This window comes from Chrysemys picta, chromosome 12 (assembly GCF_011386835.1).
Source record: "Chrysemys picta bellii isolate R12L10 chromosome 12, ASM1138683v2, whole genome shotgun sequence".
In the NCBI taxonomy this organism is placed as follows: domain Eukaryota; kingdom Metazoa; phylum Chordata; order Testudines; family Emydidae; genus Chrysemys; species Chrysemys picta.
The window spans coordinates 50873002-50895692 of NC_088802.1; the positions used below are offsets into that span (position 1 = coordinate 50873002).

The following is a 22691-nucleotide window of genomic DNA, read 5'->3' on the forward strand; positions in this document are numbered from 1 at the left end:
TTAGTGCACAAATCTAGATTGCGAAAACATTCACAATTAATTGGACAGAGTTCAATATAACCTTATGCTTAAAGGGCCAAATTCTGAGCTCAGATGTAGCTGCTTCTTTGACAACTGTTTTAGATCCTGATCTTGCATTAGACTCCCTATGGACAGCCTCCAGATGCAACATCCATGTAGTCCAGGAGGTCTAGTGACCCAAACTGTACAGTGCACATTTCAGCTGCTGGATTATGGGGGGAATGCCCACAGTACACAGCCTATCAGCCACAGTAGAGGATTCAGGGATATTCTTAAATATGCTCTTCATTAAGGAGCATACTGACCAAAATACTGACTGAATGAAGGATGGCCCCTCTTATTAATACTACATGTACATAATAAAAATGTCAACTGTTTTCATGCTATTTATAAAAGATATTACCCTGATTTGAAACTACGACTGTATCTTCTTCTAAAATTTACAACCATCAATGCAGATTTTCCATATTAATTGTAACACAGTTTCATTGCATGCTACAAGCTTCTTAGGGGATTGGCTTTGTTGTGCCCCAATTGACAGCATAAGTTATCTTTGAAGGCACTGTTTTCATTGGCAATTAAGTTGATAACTTTTTTTCTTGCCAAATTTCCCCCAGCTGGCAAAGTGGGATATCTTCCTTATTTTATCATATGGTTCAATCTATTGGGTACAGGATGTGTGAAAGCTGCTGTTTGTCAAAAACAAGATAGTAATCTCCACTAGCTACAGGATTTGTCATGTAGCAACTTAAAAGTAAAATATACTTGAATTTCTTTGTTGTCTAAACAAACCAGACCCTGCAGCTGGCTTTGCATTGATGGAAAGAGTCTCTTTTAAAATGCAACACAAGTGTATGGTTAAGTTTGGTGTGTTTGAGAAAATATTTTAGACTGTTTTGCAAAGCTTGAATAATGCTATTCTGATTGCATGAGTGTGTCAGAAATGTCTCCAGGCACATTTAAATATACTACAAAACTTGAATGGAGTTGACAGATGTTTGTGTTTTTACTATCCTTTAACAGAGGGTGAAAATATTCTTCCACTTCCTCTCCCTTCCCCCACCTCCAAACCTTTGTTAATATAAAAATAACTTTGATTTGAACATCCTGAAAAGGCAGTTGTGTCTTATTTTCCCACCTCTGCCTTCTCAGGAATTCTATTCTCATTTCCTTATACACTGAGATTACTTTAGGAAAGAATGGAGAAGAGAAAAAGTATATATTCTTTGGAATTCTCAGATATTTTTATTTTAAATGCTGAATGTTGTGAAATTGTGTTTAACACAAAAATGTTCAGTGTACATTTATAATTTATTGAAAAGGGATTTGTTATAAGGAGATGTAAATATAGAGGGAAGCAGGCAGGGAATGCCTGTGTTCTAGGCCTGATCCTGATTGCTGTGTCCCCTTGAGCCAGGGTATCTCTCTCTGTGTGCTTCCAATTTCCCATTTTTAAAATGGGGATAATACCACCTACTTCATGGAGTGATGTTTGTATTTGTGAATGGCATTTGTTAATATTTGTAAATTGATATGAAGACTTACTAAAAATGTGTCAAGCATTATTGAATATTGTAATACGTATATCATAATCAGTCCTCTTAATAGCCCCCTAATTTATAGCATGCCACACTTATCAGTATATCTCAAAATATCTCATACACATATGTGAGCACGTTTACTCAGATACACAAAGAAACCGTCTTTTATGTATGGAAAATGTCTTTTATCAGCTGCTGTATCAAGTTATTTTTGCAGTCTCTTGGATATGACACTAAAAGAGACTTACTGCAAATAATGAACAACTCCTGAATTCTTCAATTCTTTGGTACCTCAGTATATTTATTGGGAACAGGCATTGGCCATGATTTCATTTTAGTAACTGAATAAGTATTTTATTACAGTAAACATTTGGTGCCAATATAACGTACAAATTAAATGAATTGGATTCCATAACAACATTATAAAGGCTTTATCTGAGCAACTGACTTGTTTGTTCTTGAAAGGGATTACAAATAAAGAAAATATATATATGTTTCCTGGTATTAGTCTTGAAAGTTTCTTTTTTGGGCTCTGTCTTACATGCAGGCTGTCTATATTGTCAGGTATGTTTGTTTCTGACAGGTATGAAGTAGTTCAAGATACATTACCCTCAATAACAATTTTTTCTTTAAACTGTTTGTTTTGCTTCATATTATAAAAACTTTATTCTACAGAAATCTAGTGCGAGTATTGTTCCAGTTTGGGCCTGGGGGCAGAGGTCACACTTTTTACTTTGTTTGAAACATGTATATTTTGAAAGCTTTGATACATTATAGAATTTACTGTCCTGACTGATGACAGCTTTGCTTTTATAACTCTTGTTTCTCTGGACCACCAGAGAACTGCAGTTGCTCTAGGCTGTTGAATAACAACAGGAGTGTGCACTAATTTATTCTTAACAATGACCTATTCTTTTAGAACCAGGTGGTCAAAGAACTGGAGGCCCGTGTCCAGCAGCTGACTGTAGAGGCTGAAAGTAGTAATTTACAGCGTCAGAAATTATCTCAAGAAAAGACTGATCTAGAGCAATGCTACCAAGCAGTATGCACTGAACTGCAGGAGGTGAAATCAAGGTAATTAATAAAGTAGTCAGAGTTTAAACCAAAGCAATTCCAAAACTAAACATCACTCTCTGTCTTCAAGAAAATCAGTGGTCAATAATTCAGCCTTAGAAAATTGTCATGAAAATTTACCAACCCAGGTGCAAAAACCACTGTTCGACACTCACCAAGATGTTGATCACGAAAAAAACAAATATATTTTACATTGTACAATTTTATTTTACATTTTATCGAGTGAGAGGACTAGGTGGGTTTGTAGAATTTTGCAGAAGCTTCAAAAATTACATAAAGCAAATAAAGTGCCAAAATTTGAAGCCAATTTCCATTTTATTTTTCCTTTATTATTACTTGTAGGTGCAACTCCCTTCAGAAAGAGAAGGATCGCATAATACAAGATTATGAACAGAATATTCAGCAACAACAAAACAAATATGATATTGACATAAATTTTATGAAACAGGAACATGCTCTCTCAGCAGCTAAGGTATGTTTACAGACATACAACCTCCCAGGAATAATGGGCATAAAAATGCTTGCCTACCAATTACGTATATAAGGGGACACACTTTCAAAATGGTCTGTAAGGCTTCAATCGTGCAACTATTAAGGCACGTGAATAACTTTACTCAAAGGAGCTACTCACTTGCTGTGATGGCTTGGGGGATCTGTCTGTAGAACTTACGAAATTTGATTGATATTGTGAAGTTGTGTTATGAAATTACTGTAATTTTTGAATGCCTCAATATGTACGTGGATTCCACCCCTGCATGTGTGACCATGTCACATCCTCCTAGACCATATACAGTGGAGGGTGTTAGAACTCAGTGACCTCTATTCAGGTGAAAACACCTTGGAACATTGGGTTGGACTCAAGCCTAGGAAAACTAGTTTTATCCTACCCCTCTGCAGGGAGGTAGGAAAATAGGAGCAATGGAAAATAACCAAAATATAAAACAAAGAAAAGCCAGGTGTTGGAAAGGGGGGCATATAAAGAGAGGAAGAGCATGGCTAAGAGGAGAGAAGGAAAGCTGGGGAAGAAGACTCCATGAAGGAGAAGTAGTGAAATGTGGGGGCCTGCATAAGGGAGCAGATCCTGTCTGCCTTCCTGAGCCCAGATGGCCCTCCAGGGACTCCCAAGGGAAGGATGAACTAACAAAGGGCATTGTGGTTAGGAGATGTATTATTTTATATGTGATCTGTACTCTTTTGTGCATTTTATAATTACATAAAAGAGCAGTAATATGCAAGACTTCTGTGCAAGATGTCTCTGTGTTATATACTTCAGAACTGCCACATTCCTCCTGAGAGAGTTAAATGGTAAACCGTTTAGCTGAGCTCTTGTTTTGGATGTATGAATGTAAGGTTTTAGGTGCCGAAAAACTTGGGACATGCAAATTTTGACACCAAGCTTAGAGAGTTGGATGAGGCCTGTTTGAAAATTTGTTACCAAAAGAATTATGAAGAAAAATATTTTTCTTCAGGTACATATTAAAATATTGTCCTGTTTTTATTCATGAAACGTTTTGTTGCATACATCTTTGAGTTGAACCTTTTAAATAATCAGCACAAAAATGTAAGAAATTAGTTTTTTTTATAAGTAGCCTTTGTGATAGGTTATCTAGCCTACATCATGTTCAAATCAAATATATATTATAAAAACATAGCAAATTTCAAAAACTGTAGCTTATTCTAAACATGATTAACCCAGAGCAAACATGGCATCCACATTTTGATCTGAATTACTGGAATTCTAAGATCTTTGATAAGAAAATGCTAAATGACTGTCTCCATTTTATTTTCAAATTTCATAAATCAGCTGCCTGTTTGTTTTGTTTTTTATTTTTGTTTTATAATTTTTGACTACAGTCCCATCTGCACTTTTATGGACAAATAGAAATGAAGTACATGTGACTAGTGTTGAAAAAGATTGTCTTTTCCAAATTTATAATTTTTTCTACTTTTTTGATGCAACTTTGAAAAGGGAAAGAGTAACTTATTTCTGTAAATAGAGATTACAAGACAAACATTCACTCTTCTATTAAATCCCTACAGGCATCTGATGTGATTGAAGAATTAGAACAGAGTGTGTCTGAATTAAAACAACAGTTACAAGAATCAGAACATCAAAGGCAGCAACAGCTGAGGGTGAGCCCTGAATTTTTCACTCAGGAAAAATGAAGAGCCCTTTTTACTTGTTCCTAAGATTTGTATGAATAGAATGCCAAACTAAGATATATTTTGGAGCTCTTGGAAATCAGAGGAGCCGATCCCTCTACACGTAACAGAGTAGAACTTGTTCTTATTCTTTTGGCTAAGCCTTTTAAAGAAACTTTGTGGCTATCTGTCTTATTTTCCTATGTGTTGAACTGATATAAAAATGAATATCAATGGATTATAGAGAAGTACAAAGTTGAAAAAAATCCCTGTCTCTGTTTTTCATAGCAGTATCTAAGTTTGTAAAAGTCAGCATAAACTTGTTTCATGATTGTTACAGTGCATCCCTGTTGGAGCCCTGGGTATTTCCTTTTCCCCACATCTCATCATATTCTATTCTTACTTGGAGAAGTGTAGCCATTTTGATGGCACAGGAGGACTATGTACTACTGTCTTTGGAATCCTTCAACATTTTTATTTGATAGGATGAATTGTTGTAAAGCAAGGAGAAAGCACTCTTTCTCCCCTCTTGCACTCATCAAGGTCTAACTTCATTGCCTCCCATCTTATTTTAGTCTGGGAAGCTAGGGACTAAGGGCTTGTCTACACAGATACTTACTGTTCAGCAAGCCAGTGTAAATCTTCAGCATATTAGCTTGCTGTGCTCTAAATGGCTGTGTGGACAAGCCCTGAGACCTGTAACTGAACCTGTGTCTTCTGACTGGTATTCTGGAGACACCCCAAACTAATCGAGTATTAGTAATAATGCTGTGTAATTTTTAGAACTAAAATAAAACATTAAAATTTTGTCAATTAATGTTTAATTATGAAATAAAGTTGGACACTTTGGTTGATGTGGACCATACTGTGTTCTAGTAAAATGTACAGGTTTTTTCTAGGTAAAGGCTGCTTTTGAATTATAGTAATCTGTTTAAAGAAGTAGCGATTCCTTATTAAAAAATCAATTCCTCAATTTGCAGGATCAAGAACACAAATTTCAACAGGAAAAACTTCATTTAGAGCGGATTCATGAAAAAAAGGTAGAGTTTGAAGGAAAAATGAAAATGTTACGTGCACTTTCAGATGTCATAGGCAGTAGCTAATTATTTAAATCCACAAATCCATAAAAAAGTGAATATTGGGTAGAAAGGGGGTATGTAAGTGATGAAACCTAAAAGCTTGTCTAGTAGTAAATAGCTTTTAAACAAGGATTAAGCTGTTAAAATGTTTTCCAGAAGTATAATGTCTGTGGTTCGAAACATATTAATGCCTGCTATTTAATTCACTTAGGGTGAAATTCACCCCAGTGAAGAGGATGCAGACAGGGCCCTATTAGGTACTCCTTTTGTTCTTATTGTGATTTTTCACTCTCTGCTATTGCTTTAGTAGAAGAGAGAGGGAGTTTGAAATGGCTATTGATATTTTAGCATTTCCCCCAACAAATACTTACTGTACCTTTTACCTGTACCCATACATATGCTCTATCATCTTCCAGAGGTAGTGTTTTGAGAGCAGATTTTTTTTTGTAAAAATTGTGCTTAGCACTTATAGTGCATATTTAATCTTGCAGCACTTTGCCAATATGTACAAATTTTTATACTTAAACATCAAAAATGTTGACATGAAACAGTCATTCATTGCAAGAGTTAATTATTCCACATGACTGTTTTTTTAATGACTTTGTCTTTAAAGTCAAAGCTGTGTTCAGCTGATGTAGTGATTAATAACAGAATGTATGTATAAAAGTTTACATAATGGACTTGCATGACTTATTTTTTAAGCATTAGTGACAAACTCATGATGTGAATGAATTGAAATACAGCTACAAGTGAACTACTCTTCATTTACTTATAACAAAAGGAACAATGGATCTAAATGATGCATTGTTTGCTAGCTCAATGTTATAGAGGGCAAACAATTTATGAGTTTACCCTGTATAAGCTTTATAGAGGGTAAAATGGATTTATTTGGGGTTTGGACCCCATTGGGAGTTGGGCATCTGAGTGTTAAAGACAGGAACACTTTTGTTAGTTGCTTTCAGTTAAGTCTGCAGCTTTGGGGCATGTGGTTCAGACCCTGGGTCTGTGTTGGAGTAGACTGGTGTGTCTGGCTCAACAAGACAGGGTGCTGGAGTCCTAAGCTGCCAGGGCAGGAAAGCAGGGGCAGAAGTAGTCTTGGCACATCAGTTGGCAGTTCCCAAAGGGGTTTCTGCGATCCAACCCGTCACAGTGAAAGCTTATGCTCAAATAAATTTGTTAGTCTCTAAGGTGCCACAAGTACTCCATGTTCTTTCAGATCACTATAGTGACACTAGGGCTTGTCTTCATAGCCCTACAGTTCAGTACAGAAGTGTGAATTGCCGTGTGCAGTAGCATGGTGTCTTGTAACTGCAATGGGCAGACCCTGTGGGTGTGTGTCTAAAACATACCTCATTCGTGTTAACGTAGTCCTAAAAGGTGCTACCCCTTTTAGGACTATATTAATGCAAAACAGATACTTTTTAATTCAGACCTAGTTCACATAAGCTAGTCCTAATGCCCCTGTAGTCCAGACTGTGGGGCTATGTAGACCTGCCCAAAGTTCAAATCCTGTCTTGCATCACAAGTGGAAATGTTTCAGTGTTATCCTAGACTCCATTTGCATGTGCAAAAAAACCCCATAATTCAGTCTGGCAAAGTTAGCTAGTGAAGAAGGAGCCGAGAATTTAATAATAAGAATGTTGAAGGTCAAAATCGAGGGTCGGTTGGCGTAATTTGGACAGTATCTGGCTACAGAATGTTTATGCTGGAATTACAAGAGTCTTTGGCTGCACCCGATAACTCCTTCTAGTAGGGGAGAGTGAGAGACTGAGGGTGATAAACAAGATGTCATTGTGAGAGGAGTAGCCATGTTGGATCTATATTTTTTCTCTGTCTAATCTAATCTAGAGATTTTGTCCTGACTGAGTATGCTCAAACCTCTTGTAGTTCCTAGTGCTAACTAGACTGGTCATGCACTATTAAAATTAATATTGCTCAATCCACTCATAGCTCCTATGTGTGACAGGACGGGAATATGCCATCCCTAAAAGGTGACTGAGCATATAGTTCAGGGCTACAGTGGCAAAGCTGAACTTTTTTCCTGTAAGGGATTGGTCTGGGCACCAGAACTGAGAGCAGGGAGTCTGTCTCTCCTGTGCTCTTATCCCCCCTGCAAGGCAGTATGGAGGAGAAAGTTGTATGATTCAAATTCAGAGGGTACAAGACCTGGATTTAGAGCATTCTGGGGGAGGCTAAGGGAATAGATTGGAACACGGAGTCGGGGGGTGGGGTTAAGACTGGCATTGGAGGCTGGCAGGGAGACAGATTGGGAGCTGGGGATGGAGACTGGGAATGGCAAGGCAAGGAGACTAGGTGTGGGAGCTAGGGAGGGAAAAGACTGGGGAACCAGAGGGCCAGTGATTTGGGAGAAACAGGTTGGATGAGGAGCTAAGTGGGAGACTGGGACTAGGAACCAATAGGGTGGGAGAAGAGGAGAGAAGGAGCTGGGATGTGGGGGAGAACTGGGTATTAGCTGGATAAAGAGACTGGGTTAAGGAACCTGGAGGTGGGGGGGTGGGCGAAGATGACATAGAGATTGGATGAAAAGCCTGTGAAGGGAGATGGGGACAGGGACCGTGGGCAGGGGGAGAGCCAGAATGGATAATTGAGGAGGGAACTGGGACTGGCTGGACAAGAAGACTGGAAACAAGGAGTGGGGCGGGGAAGACTGGAGACAGGAACTGGGAGAGGAGGAGATGGGGACGGGGGCGTGCAGGGGTGGACTAAGACTTGCTGAGCAAATAGACTGGCAGTTGGATCAGAAGTGTGGACAATGGAGACTGAGCTGGCTAGGTGAGGAGAATGGGACTGGGATGAGGAGCCAGTGGTGTAATATGGACTAGTACTGGTTAGAGGGGATGGGGCAGAAGGGATCAGGCTTAGGAGGAAATGCTTAGATGAGCCTGGAATGGAGCCCGAGTTCCCTGAGTCTCAGCATTCCACTGCTGTCAGCAAATATGTCTGGAAACCCACTGGCAAAGTGTCTCATCCCAGGCAGCCTCAATTCTAAGGAATGGAGCTAGAAGAGGCTGCACATGGCCTGGGCTCCAGGTAAAATCCCTAGAGCTAGGGGATGTGGACCAGTCAGCACCCCTCTCCCACAACTGGCCGATGGGTGCCAGAGACTCTAAGAGGGTGGGAGGAGCTTCAATGAGTGTGTGTTTCTCTCTTGCTGTGGGGCTGTCCTCTTCACCCCTGGCCCCATCAAGTTCCCCCGCCTGTTGTGGTGGGTGGGTGGCATTTCTAAAACGGCCTAACTTTAGAGTGCTTGATTTTGCAACGTTAATAATATTTTAATGAAGTTATTTGCATGTAATAAACGAGTCGTGTTTTTAAATGGCACACGTGATTTTCTTTAAAAATATGAATGATTACCAAAACAATTGTCATTGCTACAAGAACAATTCAAGTCTAAACTGATGCAGAACCAGGTCAAAATATATGTGTGCACATATGCATATATATATACACACACACATTTGAATTGGAATTATTACTTCCTAGCCTGTTCATATATTTTACTCTCTCTTCAGTTCAGCTTTCTTTTGTCTTTCTATCTCTGTGATACCTCTTGAGAGCTTCAGGTCAAGAACAACTATTGTCATCCCATCCCTTAGGGAATATGCCCTTTGACTCCTGAAATAGATAAGATAAAGCTTATTTCAGGATGGATTATATAACTATGTGATAATAAACAAGATGTGAAAAACTTTTGTTTTGATAGAGATCAGTACAGGTGTCCACATGTTCAGAAGCATTGATGTAACTGTGTACTGTGAAAATCTTTGAGATGAGACGAAAAAAATACATGTGAACCATGTTATTTACATACGCCCATAAAATAGAGGACTGATTCGCCTATAAAATACTAAAAACAATAGCCTGTTTTTGAGTAAAGGAAGCATGCATTATGAGTTATAATCTGTTCGCTTAAATACATACCAGTATCTAATAACCTTTATTGATCTATAGTGACTATTCCCTGTTAAGATCGTTGAACATCAAACAAATAATAAGTAATAACCCTAAATGTCACTGTTTGATTAAGGATACTTATCTACTAAATCAGGAACCAGTTAGGCTAAATGGTTTTACAAGTAAAGGAAACACCTGCCTTTTACAAATAATCTCCTTGTATTCCAAACAGGCAGCTAAGTGTAGTAACTGTGATACAATATTATCAAGAGCAGTTCTTGTAACAGCTGTTATACATATATAATATGCTAGGACAGTAAATACTGACTTCTGACCACCCTAATGGAAAATCCCTCTGTCTCTGAGAATGTTCCAAATCAGCTAAATACTCTGACTTCCACACAGTTAGCTTCTGTACTGAAACTTTCTACCAGTGAGTCTTTTAAACTATGTTTTTCATTTCTTGTTTTTCATCTGAGATATCAGTATGCTATGTTGGAGTGTGTCAGTTGCATCTTGTTATAGACATTCAAGGTCATTGATACAAATACAGATTCTTGCCTAGATATTTTCTAGAGATATGATTTCTGATCATGTTGTGCAAATACTTTTGCAATATGAAATCAGCTAAAATGTACTGGATTCCTGTGGTTCACATTGTAGAAGTTTATAGGGTGTGGGGGTTTATTGAATTTTCTTTTTTTTTTCCCTGGAGGCTTCTGTAGAACTACAGAGTGCTTTGTGGAGCCAGAGCTGTGACTTCCCATCATTTGTACATGTTCACAACACTTTTTAGCTGATGGCACATGTATTGCTTCTAAACGTTCTCAATGCCACTCTAGACTTCTGTACTTTATAAACCAAATTTTCTTTGTTTGCTCCATCTGTTCTTTTTCTCTCTCTGATGTAATTTCATCACACTCACTACTTTGAAATTAACAAATATTTAATGCCCACTTTATCCTAATATCAATTCTTCTATACTATCAATAAAATCATAATTTATGCAGAACCATGCAATCTCTTCAATTAGGTATGCATAGAGTTGTGCACCTATTTCCTAAGTCTCTGAGAACATTCATATTAATCAAACATCATGCTGCAAATAATTGGGTGCTAGAAGACCACTCCCTAAATTTACCACTACTCTTTGTCACAAAGAAAATATAGATATGAGGGTAACATCTCTACACTATTACCTCACAATGCTCAAAAAAAAAAAAAATCCTTGACACCTAATCTGCCTTAGGCAAAAACCAGTGTGAACAGATAGATGTGCTTTGTACCATGCCTGGAAGGTTGACAAACTCTGAAACTCACTTCCCCCTGTTGGTCCAACAGAATCAGAGTAAAGAACCCTCCACAGATTAAAACTTGCTACTAACCACCTGACACTAAAAGGTAGGGCATATTAGAAACAGCCTAGGAGCTCTGAAATGGTTTACAGGGAGAGAGGTGATCTCAGATAGCTAGGATCTATACCATGTAAGGCCTTACAAGAACAAAATTGTCAGCTTGCATTGCACCCAGAAGTCAGTAGTCTTTTTTTTTTAATCATTATTATTTATTACTTCTATTATACTAGCATCCAAAATGTGTTAGATGCTGTGCAAACATTTAAAGCAGTCCTTGCCTCAAAGAGTTTATAATCTAAATAGATTTTAAAAAAGATGAAATTAGGAGAAATGGAGCCTTTAAGATAGAGTAAGCATGTGTGTCTGTACACATCTTCTGGAATCTGTACATGTGAGGGGGCAAGGGTGTTTGTTTTTTGTGTGTATGTACATATATATGTATAGTTATGTATGTATATTGGCTGACTGAGGAGTTATATTTATGTTAAAGATTCTGTAAACTATTATGGGTGTGCATTTGTTTGGGTGTTAAGGTTAGATGCACAGTTCACATACACTGCAAAATTACAGTACCCAAGAATTTCAAAATGAGAACAGATTAATAAACCTTGACTTATCTTGTGCTTGTTGAAGCATGTAGCTAAGAGTATATGCAGTCTTTCTCACATGCTTGTTGAATCACTCTCACTTTTTATTTCAATGAGGGTGAAGAATTCTAGAGTAGTGCAGTTCTCTTCTTCCTCTGTATCTTTTCTTTCCACGGGGGCAACTGCTCTTGGATGCCATAGTATCTGAATGTATATTATACTGTGGCTAGTATGCTTAAGTAGCTTTAACCCATTTAATTTTATTTTTTAAAAATGCTTTGTGTAAGATATGGTTCAGACAAATCTGTATCTCTTATCTACCCTTTATTTCATGATCTCTCGGTATCCTCATACTGGCAATTAATACTAAAGAAAAAACTAGTTATTTTTAATACAGTTATTGTATTTTTAACACTAGAAGTTTAACATTTCTTTGGACAGGAAGAAAAATCACACTAGTAGAGAGAGTTTTATTCTGATAGTCTCAGCCTGCTGCTAATTTTGTCCCTAAACTTTGTTTGAACTGTGGAAACATCACATTACATATGTTGATTATATTTCAACAACTTCTTATCTAAACCTATGCGAAACTAATTTATTACGTTCAAAACTGATATAATGCTTAATCATTCTGTTGGTCACATGCTGTAGTAGCTAAAATGTAAAATTTTTCTTTGAAATGGTAGATTCATGGCTTCCAAAATGACCTTGATAAAGAGAGAGGGGATGCTCAAAAGAAAATTCGCAAACTGGAAGAGGCTTTGAAGTAAGTGAAACATGTGATAAAGAATAATTTCTTTCTTTAAATGTCTCTATGTTTTTATTCAAATTCAGTAAGTAGACCATATGCTTTGTGTTTTATAACAACACTCCTATAGTTTAGTTTGGGTCAACTTTCCATTATAAAACCTTATTTTTAGGGTTTTATTAGTCAGCTGTAAAAATTTAAAAAAAAATCCGTTCATCTGGTTTTAAGTGATAGGAATGTAACAAAATAGAAGTTAGTAGTTTCAGATGCTCTTTTCCCCTTAAGTAACTCAAACCAGCTTCAGTTTAGAACTGACATGTTTGCAGACCATTATTCCTTACTGAAGATTAGTTGTTGTGGACATTCATTAGGGGAATCAAGTTACAATTGAAATATTCATGTATTGTTGTTGTTTATTTGTATTGTGGTAGTTCCTAAAGTTGTGCCCCTTGGTACTGTACAAACAGGATTCAGTGGTTAAGATGCTAGCTTGAGACTCAGGAGACCTGGATTCAGTTCCCTGTATCATTACAGATTTCCTTTGTGACCTTGAGCAAGTCACCTAGTCTCTGTGCCTCAGTTCCCCATCTGTAAAGTGGGGATAATAGTACCCTGGGGAATTTCCTTACCCTCCAGACCTGTTGTGAGGATAAATATATTAATAATTGGGACGTGCTCAGATATTGCAGTGATGAGCATTATATAAGTATATAAGATCGAAATATATAAAGGAGACAGTTCCTGTCCCAAAAAGAGAGTACAATCTAAGTATAAGATGAAACACAAGAGGCGGATACAACAAATAGACTGGGGGAGTTTGAGGAACAATACCAATCTGCATGGCCTTGCATCTGAAGAAGTGAGGTTCTTACCCACGAAAGCTTATGCTCACAATACTTCTGTTAGTCTCAAAGGTGCCACAGGACCCTCTGTTGCAATCTGCATGATAGCAGCCGTCATGCCACATCATCTTCCGTTCCGTTGTTGAGTTTGTAGTAGGCATTATGATAGAGGAGAGTTGGAAGGAGGGATTCGAAGAAGGAAAATATGGTACTTTTGTACATTTCTGTACAGAGTTCCTCCCATTCAAAAGGGAAATCATGGGAGAAAGCGTGAAGGTCCTTGTTGGAAAATTTTACAAATTGGCGGGCCAGGCAGGAATCAATTGCACAGCGGATGCAGGTATTGACGTCTTGATACTGTATAAGATATTACAGGTAGGGCAGGGATATGCCATGAAATCCTTAAAATGAAGACTGATAATATGTGTTAGCTATGGTGGAGATTGGAGAGCCAGTGGAGGGTTATCAAAGCACTGGCCCAGGAAAATAATCTGCGTAGCAGCATTTTGGAAGGAAATATGTGGTCAAGATGGAATTTGTTGCGGCCAGAGAGGAGGAGGTTGCAGTAGTCAAGATGATGAGGTTAACTTATCCATTTTATTTCACTAAAAAGTGACTACTGGAAATACACACTAACATTTTCAGGGAAGAATCATAAGAATTTGTATCACTTAGATTTAAAAAGGCTGATTTGGATCTAAGATGCTGTATTTGAGCTCATTTTGTGTCATATTGCATCTAGTAAGTGATTTCCCAGGATTTGTGCCTTGTATCTGGAGGCAGAATCTGGGTTTAAAACATACATTTCAATTGTTTTGACATAATACATCTCATATGACAACTTTTCACAGTCTAAGTAGCCCATTGTGTCAATGATTAATGAACAAAGTAGACTGCCTAGTCTAGTGTGGTGTAAACCTTTGTAGTGTCTGATCTAAAGTGTAAAGTCTAAGCACAGGGGGCCAAAATTAAAGACAGAGGCCTGGATTCTAGTCTTAGATGTGTAGTTTGAAATGCTACGTGTCCTGAAAATTCACTGTCATGCTAATTCAGTAGTGAATTTTTCAAGCTATGTGAAGACACGTGCTGACATCTGAGTTTAGAATTTAATGTGGGAGTCCATTTTTCAAAATTGAGCAGTTTAATGGGCTGTTTAAATCTGATAACTGGATTCTCAAATCAACACTTAAGAACATAAATAGCCCTTTTATTACACCTAAGTGGTAATTTGAACACTCCAACATATTGAGATATCCAGTTTTGAAAGCTTTGACATGTAATGTTAATTTAGGGCCAGCCATTCTTAATAGTGTTGAGTAGTACCTTAATCTGTAAATAATCCCATTGATTTAAAAGATAAAGAGAACTGGATAAATTTGAAATCTTTCATAGATGTGTTTTCCACAAGGAGCATTGCAAAGCATCCTCAGTTTTGCTTCAGATTGAGAGGACAGAGACTGTATCTGATGCATTCTATTGGACTGAAGCAAAGATCTCCTTCATACTTCTCCACTAATTCCATTATTTTTATTGGTGATCAGAAAAATCAGATTAGACCAGTATCCTTCTGAGTACTCTAGATTTGACAGGTCAGTGACGGTACTGAGATCTTCTGGAGCTGTGATGAGAGAGCCCCCATATCTTATAAATATAATTTATATTGACACCCAAAGATCCCCAGTTAGGACTGGAGTTCCATTGTTTTGGACTTTGTACAAAACATAGATAAGAGATAATCCCTGCTCTAGAGAGTTTACAATCTAAATCATCATCTAACAGCGTCACCTCAGCTTCTTATGCACAGTTCTTCTTCGAGTGACTATACATGTGGATTCCAATCTTGGTGTTGGTGAGCCCAGCACAGGGTCATTGAAAACTTTTTCCCCTCAGAGGTATCCATTGGGTGGCTCAAGCTCCCATTGCTGCCGTGCATCACTGCATGAAGGTGGAAAGGGCAGAGCCTCCCCTAAGCCCCCTCAGTTCCTTCTTACTGCCTGTGACGGTTGTTGGAACTCTGTTCAGTACCAAAACAGTTCTGTCTCTGTCCCAGCATTTGTAAATATAGTATGTGTTTATATAATTAGTTTAGTCTTCAATATACTTAGGATAGTAAGCTTTAGTTGTGTTTAAAAGAAAAAAAAGATTTTTGGACTTGTTTTCCTGTTTGCAAGCTAGACATGGAGCAAGATTTGGGCGGGCTGTCCTTCAATCCCTGTTCAGAAAGGCTCTGATCCCGTCATCTGTTTTCATGACTTGTGAGTCACCAGGAGTGGAATGCACATGTGCAATCACTCAAAGAAGAAAAAATAATTACCGACCTGTTCCATAACTGTTATTCTTCGAGATGTGTTGCACGTGTCTGCTCCACGATCTGCCCTCCTACCCCTCGGCATTGGAGTTTTCTGTCTAAAAGGACCCGGTGGTGGTTGGAGGTGACTCCACCCTGTATACCTGCATGCAGTGAGAGCTGCCCCAGTGGGTACCGCGGAGAGAGTAAAATTCTGACAACTGTTCTAGAGGCACACACACACACCTACAGTGTAATGGACATGTAGAAAACATCTCAAAGAGTAGGTTACAGAACAGTTCAATTACTTTTTTTCCCTAGCAATGGAAAAGAACTTATTTCTATGGGCAACAGATAATCTGTCTCCAGGTGTGCCCCAATTTGATCTATTCTGGAGTATTATATCTGAAGTCTGAGCTTTTCCTTGTCACCATTCAAAGTGATCTATTGACATCTCAACATACTGTTTTCAGTTGGCAATTGAAAATTCTTCAGCCATTCCACTATTGTAAGATTCCTCAAAGGACTAGTTAAGATATCTCCACTAGTGAGAAAACCTATCGTGAACTGGGATCTTGGTCTTGATAAAGTTAATGGATGTTCCTTTTGAATAACTGGGAGAATGCTTTTTAATTTAACCTGTTGCGAAAGACATTTACAATTAAAAATTTTAGGTCATGTCAGACTTGATCATCCACATAAAGAGATAACTGCTCACCATGGCCCACACGTGCCTGCGACTGATGGGCCACATGGCCGGTGCACCTACGTGGTAAGCCATGGCTGGCTTCATCTGAGGCCCCTGCAAGCGTGGCTGGCCTCGGTTTACGTTCCCAGCAGCCACCCCCTGGACCAAGTGGTCGCGGTGCTGAGCCACATTCTCTCGTCTCTGGACTGGTGGCGGGATCCCAAGTCAGTGCTGCAGGGAGTCCCCTTCGCGACCCCGGCGCCCTCGCTCACCTTGGTCTCAGACGTGTCTGATCTGGGCTGGGGAGCCCATCTGAGCAAGTTCGACACCCAGGACCGTTGGCTGCAACACGACCTAACCCTTCAAATCAATGTCCGGGATCTCAGAGCAGTTCGCCTGGCGCGCTTCGCTTTCTTGCCTCACCTGGAAGGTAAGGTGGTGCAGGTCCTGACGGACAATACTGCCGCAATGTGCTACATCAATAGGCAGGGCGGCGCCACGTCTTTGGCCCTTTGTCGGGAAGTGCTCAGCCTCTGGGACTTTTGTGTGCGGCACGCCATTCATTTGGGGGCCGCCCACCTGCCCGGAACCAGGAACGTCCTGGCGGATCGCCCAGCAGATCCTTCTCATCTTGCCACAAATGCTCACTCCATCCAGAGGTGGTCAGCCTAATTTTCCGCTGGTGAGGAACTCCCCAGGAAGTGCCACGTGTTCTGTTCTCTGCTGGGCAGGGACAAGGGTTCTGTGTCAGACGCCTTCCTGATTCCATGGTCGGGAGTGCTGATGTACGCCTTCCCACCGGCGCTGTTAACCCACAGAATCCTGCTCAAGGTGAAGCAGGACAGAGCGACGGTCATTCTTGTAGCCCCGGCATAGCCTCATAAGCACTGGTTCACCATGCTCCTGAGTCTTTCGGTAGCCATCCAGTTGCAGCTGCCTCTTCAGCTGGATCTGCTGTCCCACAATCATGGGAATCTGCTGCATCCGAACCTGGCGGCGGTGCACTTGACGGTCTGGTTTCCGCGTGGTTGAGCGTGGAAGAACGGCAGTGTTCTGGCGGTGTCAAGCTGGTCCTGCTGGGCAGCAGGAAACGCTCCACCAGGGCTACTTATGTGGCTAAGTGGAAGCGGTTCATGTGTTGGGCCTTGGCGGAAGGCCCCCTTGCAAGAGATCTTGGACTATTTACTGCACCTTAAGCTCCAGGGTCTGACGCTGTCCTCAGTCAGGGTGCACCTGGTGGCCATTTTGGCTTTCCAGCCTCCGTCTCACGGCAGGTCGGTCTTCGCCCATCCCATGACGGCGTGGTTCCTGAAAGGTCTGGAGCACCTTTACCCGTATGTCTGGGACCCGGTCCCTCCTTGGGACCTGAACCTTGTGCTGTCCAGGCTCACGAGGCCTTTGTTTGAGCCCCTGGCTTCCTGCTCCCTTCTGCTTCTCTCTTGGAAGGCCTTCTTTTTGGTTGCTATAACTTTGGCCCATAGGGTATCTGAGATCAGGGCGCTCACATCTGATCCGCCTTATACAATATTCTATACGGACAAGGTCCAGCTGCGTCCACCCAAGGTCATCTCCCAGTTCCATATCGGTCAGGACATATACCTACCTGTCCTCTGCCCGAAGCCTCATAATGTGGATGAGGAACGCAGACTGCATACTCTGGACGTCTGGCGGACACTGTCCTTCTACATAGAGAGGATGAAGCCGTTCCGTAAGTCTACACAATTGTTTGTTGCTGTCGTGGACCGGATGAAGGGTTGCCCAGTGTCTACCCAGAGAAGCTCGTTCTGGATCATGGCTTGCATCCGCTATTGGTATGAGCTGGCAAAGGTGTCCCCGCCACTGATCATGATGGCTCACTCGACTAGTGCGCAGGCGTCATTGGTGGCCTTCCTCACTCAGGTGCCCATCCAGGAAATCTGCTGCACAGTGACCTGGTTGTCTGTCCAGACGTTCGCTTCATACTATGCACTGACCCAGCAAGCTCAGGCTGATGCTGGTTTCGGCAGGACAGTACTCCAATCTGCAAGACTGTGAACTCCGAGCCCACCTCCAGGGATTTTGCTTGTGAGTCACCTACCATGGAACTGACATGAGCAAGCACTCGAAGAAGAACAAACTGTTATCTATTGTTTGTAACTGTTCTTTGAGATGTGTTGCTCATGTCCATTCTATTATCCGCCCTCTTGCCCCTATGTCAGAGTTGTCGGCAAGAAGGAACCAAGAGGGCGCAGGGCCGGTGACGTCTGATATACCACGCCCTGAGCACGGCACTCCAGAGGTACTACTGTTAGCGGCCCTACGGGTACTGCTAAGGCAAAAGTCTCCAACGGCTGCGCACATGGGCGCATGCACACCTACCATGGAATGGACATGAGCAACATATCTCAAAGAACAACAGTTACAAAAGGTAGGTAACCATTTTTTCTCTGAGAGCGTTGCGTGTGTATATTCCACTGTGTTATGTCCACTTTCCTCTTTTCCTCGGAGTTTACTCACCAAAGGACTCTGGGGTTTAAGAGAAGGAAACAAGGCAGTAGGGGGACCACATGGCCTCTAGAAACCTATCTCCAAATACTTGGCTCTGTGAGGTTGTGCTTTTATAGTTTGAGTGGGGACACTGCTTTATAAAGTTTTTGAAGCTTAGCGGTGCCAAGAGTACATCCTACTAGTGTGAATGTGCAGTGGCATCTCTCTCTCGAGGAACTACAGTTACTAGTAAGTAATCTTTCTTTCTCCTTTTTTCAAAGATAACTGAAACAGTGCAGAGAATTGGCACACTCTGCTCTGAAAAGAGACAGATATATTGCACCAACTAAGTTTTTCATTGAGTTTTCATCTTGATCAAATTTTCAATATACAACAAACCCAGTATTTTCTGGGTGTATGAATGATTTACACACAGCAGATGTAAGTGTGACAAGTTTTGCTTCTTCCTCTTTTGATTATGTAGAATACTATTTCCATATGTTTTAGCCCAATTTAATTTTTGCCTATCTATTTCAAAGTTACAGAAATCATTTTCTTAAAAAAGCAAAGATTATTCTGAAACAAACCAGAAGTTATTTACTAAAAACTGCTCAGTCAAATGTTAGTGTTACTTATGTAGATGGATAGGGGCTTTTTGAAGATGGTTTTATACAGTAAGAATAGGCACAAAGCAAAAGTCTATATGTCTTTATTCAGATAATCTCTTAAGTATTTGGAATAAACAGGGAATATTTCAAAATGCTCAATACATTATTAAACTAGAACTTCCAAGCTTTCGGTTGACTATACTGTATATCTTTTTGTATTTGTGTGGGGAGCACATTCACTGTAACTATTTTCGCCTAAATGTATTGCAATGAAATTGTTTATTCTTCTTCGAGTACTTGCTCATGGCGATTTCAAGTAGGTGTGTGTGTGCTGCGTTCACAGTCGTCGAAAGGTTTTCCCCGTAGTGGTATCCTTCGGGTTGGCCGTGGAGTCCCCTGGAGTCACGCCTTGATGGAGGTGTATATAGGTCCCTGCTGACCAGTCGCTTCTTCAGTTCCTTCTTACTGCCAGTGAAGGTCATTGGAGCTGCTCTCTTCTCTTGCTATGGCAAGCGATCCCCTACTGGACTTTCTCCTGTTGTATCTGTAAATAGCTAATTTAGGTTTAGTTAGGTTTCAGTATTTTTATAGTTAAGATAAGTTTCAATTGGGGGTTCCCCCCCCCCCCCACCGCCACATTCATCTACTCCCAGGGACCAGGGTATGCCTGGGTCTCAGGGGTTCAAACCATGTGGGTCCTGTCAGAAGCCTATGCCCAGAGGACACCCACCTGACTTCTGTTTGAAGTGTTTGGGGGAAGCCCATCAGACTGATAAGTGTAAAATCTGTAGAGGCTTCGGCCCAAGAACTAAAACGGATAGAGACTTTGGCTAAAATTGCTCCTCATGGAGTCAGCCTTCCTCCCCCAGCCAGCACAGGCGCCGTCTAACCCCAAGCCCAGCACTTCGGTGTGGAACGCGTTGACCTCTGTAAGAGAGGCTGCGGTGCCGAGAAAGGACTCAGCACTGCCACTCCCTGGCGCCAAAGACCACCTCCAGTGCGAGTGCCCGGCACTGCTCCCATATGCCGGTGCCTCACAAGAAGAAGACGACTGACAGAGGTCGCTCTCCCACTAGAGCAGAGGAGTGAGGCTTTGCTAGTGGGATGCATCCTGCTCCAAGACACCCTGCTCCAGCTCCAACAGAGCTGGCACCATCGACTCCGGCCTCGCAGGGAGGTCCGTCGAGTCCGGTTCTCGTGGAATCCCCAGTGCGAGAGAGTCAGGTGGAAGAGTTGGACCCTCCCTTCACCCTATGAAAGCACAGTCCCCTGCACTGGCCCTGGCACCACAAAGAAGCATTGTGCATTCCAAGGGCAAGTCAGCTATGATGTGGCACCGTTTGCCCTTGCTTTGGCACCACTCCCTGGCATTATCTCGCTCTGCACCACCTTGGTCAACAACATCGGAATCATCGTCGGACTCAGAGGTGGAGTCATACAAATCTAGACAGAACCCTCACCGCTCTCGGCACCGATCGAGACAGGAGGAGGGGCAGCCATTGCCTATGATGTCATGGCCACCACAGTGGCAGGCACCGGCTCAAAGGCCCTTTTGGACCTGGTGAGCCTACCACCAAGTCCAGGGTGCAGGGTCCAGATCACTATCAGTAGTATCAGAGGCACAGGCCCCTCCATCATCATCTGTAGCCTGGGAGCCTCTGCGAAGCCACGAGATTGGTGCCAAGGCCGGCACAAAGGCTGCAGTGGTGACCGGTACGGGGCCGGAAACCGGTGCCTCTCCTGGCACCATGGAAGGTGCATCATGCAGGGTGATCTCCGCGAGCTAGAGGGACAGGAGGATCCGGTGCCCCCACGGGCATCCTCCTCATCCTCCCCTGATGAGGCAGTGGCTGGCACATCTACCACACTGCCGGCCATTGGCAACAGAGCTCACCAGGAGTTGCTGCCTGTGAAGGTGTTCCCATATGGCCCCTCATTTACTGGATAACATAAAGAGCTACAAAGCTCTTATGGGTGAAAAGTATAGCTTTGGAAAGTGATGTGATGCATCTGATGAAGTGGGTTTTAGCCCACAAAAGCTTATGCCCAAATAAATTTGTTAGTCTCTAAGGTGCCACAAGGACTCCTCGTTGATTTTGGTGATACTATTGTGTCTTCTTGTAACTTACAATGGGGTCTCCCAGCTCTCAGTACAAATCAGCAAGATCCAACTGTTATATTAGACTTCTATATGAGAAATGTTTTGTTTGCAGTGTTTCTTTGAGTATTTTTGGAATGAAAGTAAGTAATTACAAGCTAGTCCCTTAAAAGAGAGAGAGAGTAAACCTTTATAAAACAACTCTATCTCCCCTTGTGAGAGGAAAAAAAAATTCACCCTCTTCAATAGAAACCATGCCTTGTGGAATTGCAGCTCAGAACACAGTAGGTGTGTCAGTGGTTTCTCATAGAGTTCTTTGATCTGGATGCACTTTGATTCTGAAATGGCCACAGGATTACATCTTAAGTAGCTAGTCAACTGGAAATGCATAGAAAAGGAAATGGTAGGCATTTGGGGATCTTTTAGTGGTGTGACAGCATGCACTGTTGTTGCAGTTTCAAACACATCCAGGTAGATTCATGGTAAAAGTGATTTGAGACAGAGTGTGGAGTAGTAAACTTCTACAAATCTAAAGATATAGTACTTTAAATAAGTATGCCATAGTTTTAATGCAGTTTTCTACTGAGTTCAAATTTACATCATACTTCACTCAAGTTGTTTTCATGGAATTACATTAAATACCTGAGGTCAGAAACATACATTTGCAAAGGGTTTGCTCTGTAATATTTAAAACTGCTGCAGGAGTCTTGGTAATCCTAATTTATATGTAATACAGGCACTACTTGTCAGCCATCTCCTTCTAGCTGAAGTTGATAGGGTTTTTTCCTACAAGGTAATGTAAAATTTGTTTGTCCTATAGCTAAAACCTTACTATCTGTTTGTTTATTTAGGACAAGGGATTGTTTTCCTGGTCCGTTTATGCTGATTGTATCATAATAGTATGTTATTGGAGGTGGACGTTAATAGACTAAAGCCCCGTGTTTCTAGTTGTTTTTACTGTGAATAATGTAAGGGGAAATAAGAGAAAAGGTATTATTACTATTTATAACATTCTAAGCTATGGGCCAAGTAAGCACAGACATTTAAAAAGGAAAAATGCTGTATACCTTTGTTACTAATGAAAATGTCTTGTATGCAAGGAAAAAAACCCTATGAGAAATAGACAATTTGGTTTACTTATCTTCATCTAAGGGCAGGTCTTCACTACGGGGGGGGGTTGATTTAAGATATGCAAATTCAGCTACGCGAATAGCGTAGCTGAATTCGACCTATCGGAGCC

General features: G+C 41.0%; 1 protein-coding gene across 5 annotated transcripts in view; it reads left to right on the forward strand.

The window, feature by feature from the left end:
- Positions 1–22691, forward strand: part of CEP112 (centrosomal protein 112) — a 288186-nt gene that overhangs the window by 80626 nt on the left and 184869 nt on the right. For all 5 annotated transcript variants that reach the window (XM_065563658.1, XM_065563656.1, XM_065563660.1 and 2 more), the window contains 5 exons: positions 2482–2636; positions 2979–3108; positions 4677–4769; positions 5759–5818; positions 12401–12480. In XM_065563658.1, coding sequence (XP_065419730.1) covers positions 2482–2636; positions 2979–3108; positions 4677–4769; positions 5759–5818; positions 12401–12480 — 518 coding nt within the window. The remainder of the gene's footprint in view (positions 1–2481; positions 2637–2978; positions 3109–4676; positions 4770–5758; positions 5819–12400; positions 12481–22691) is intronic.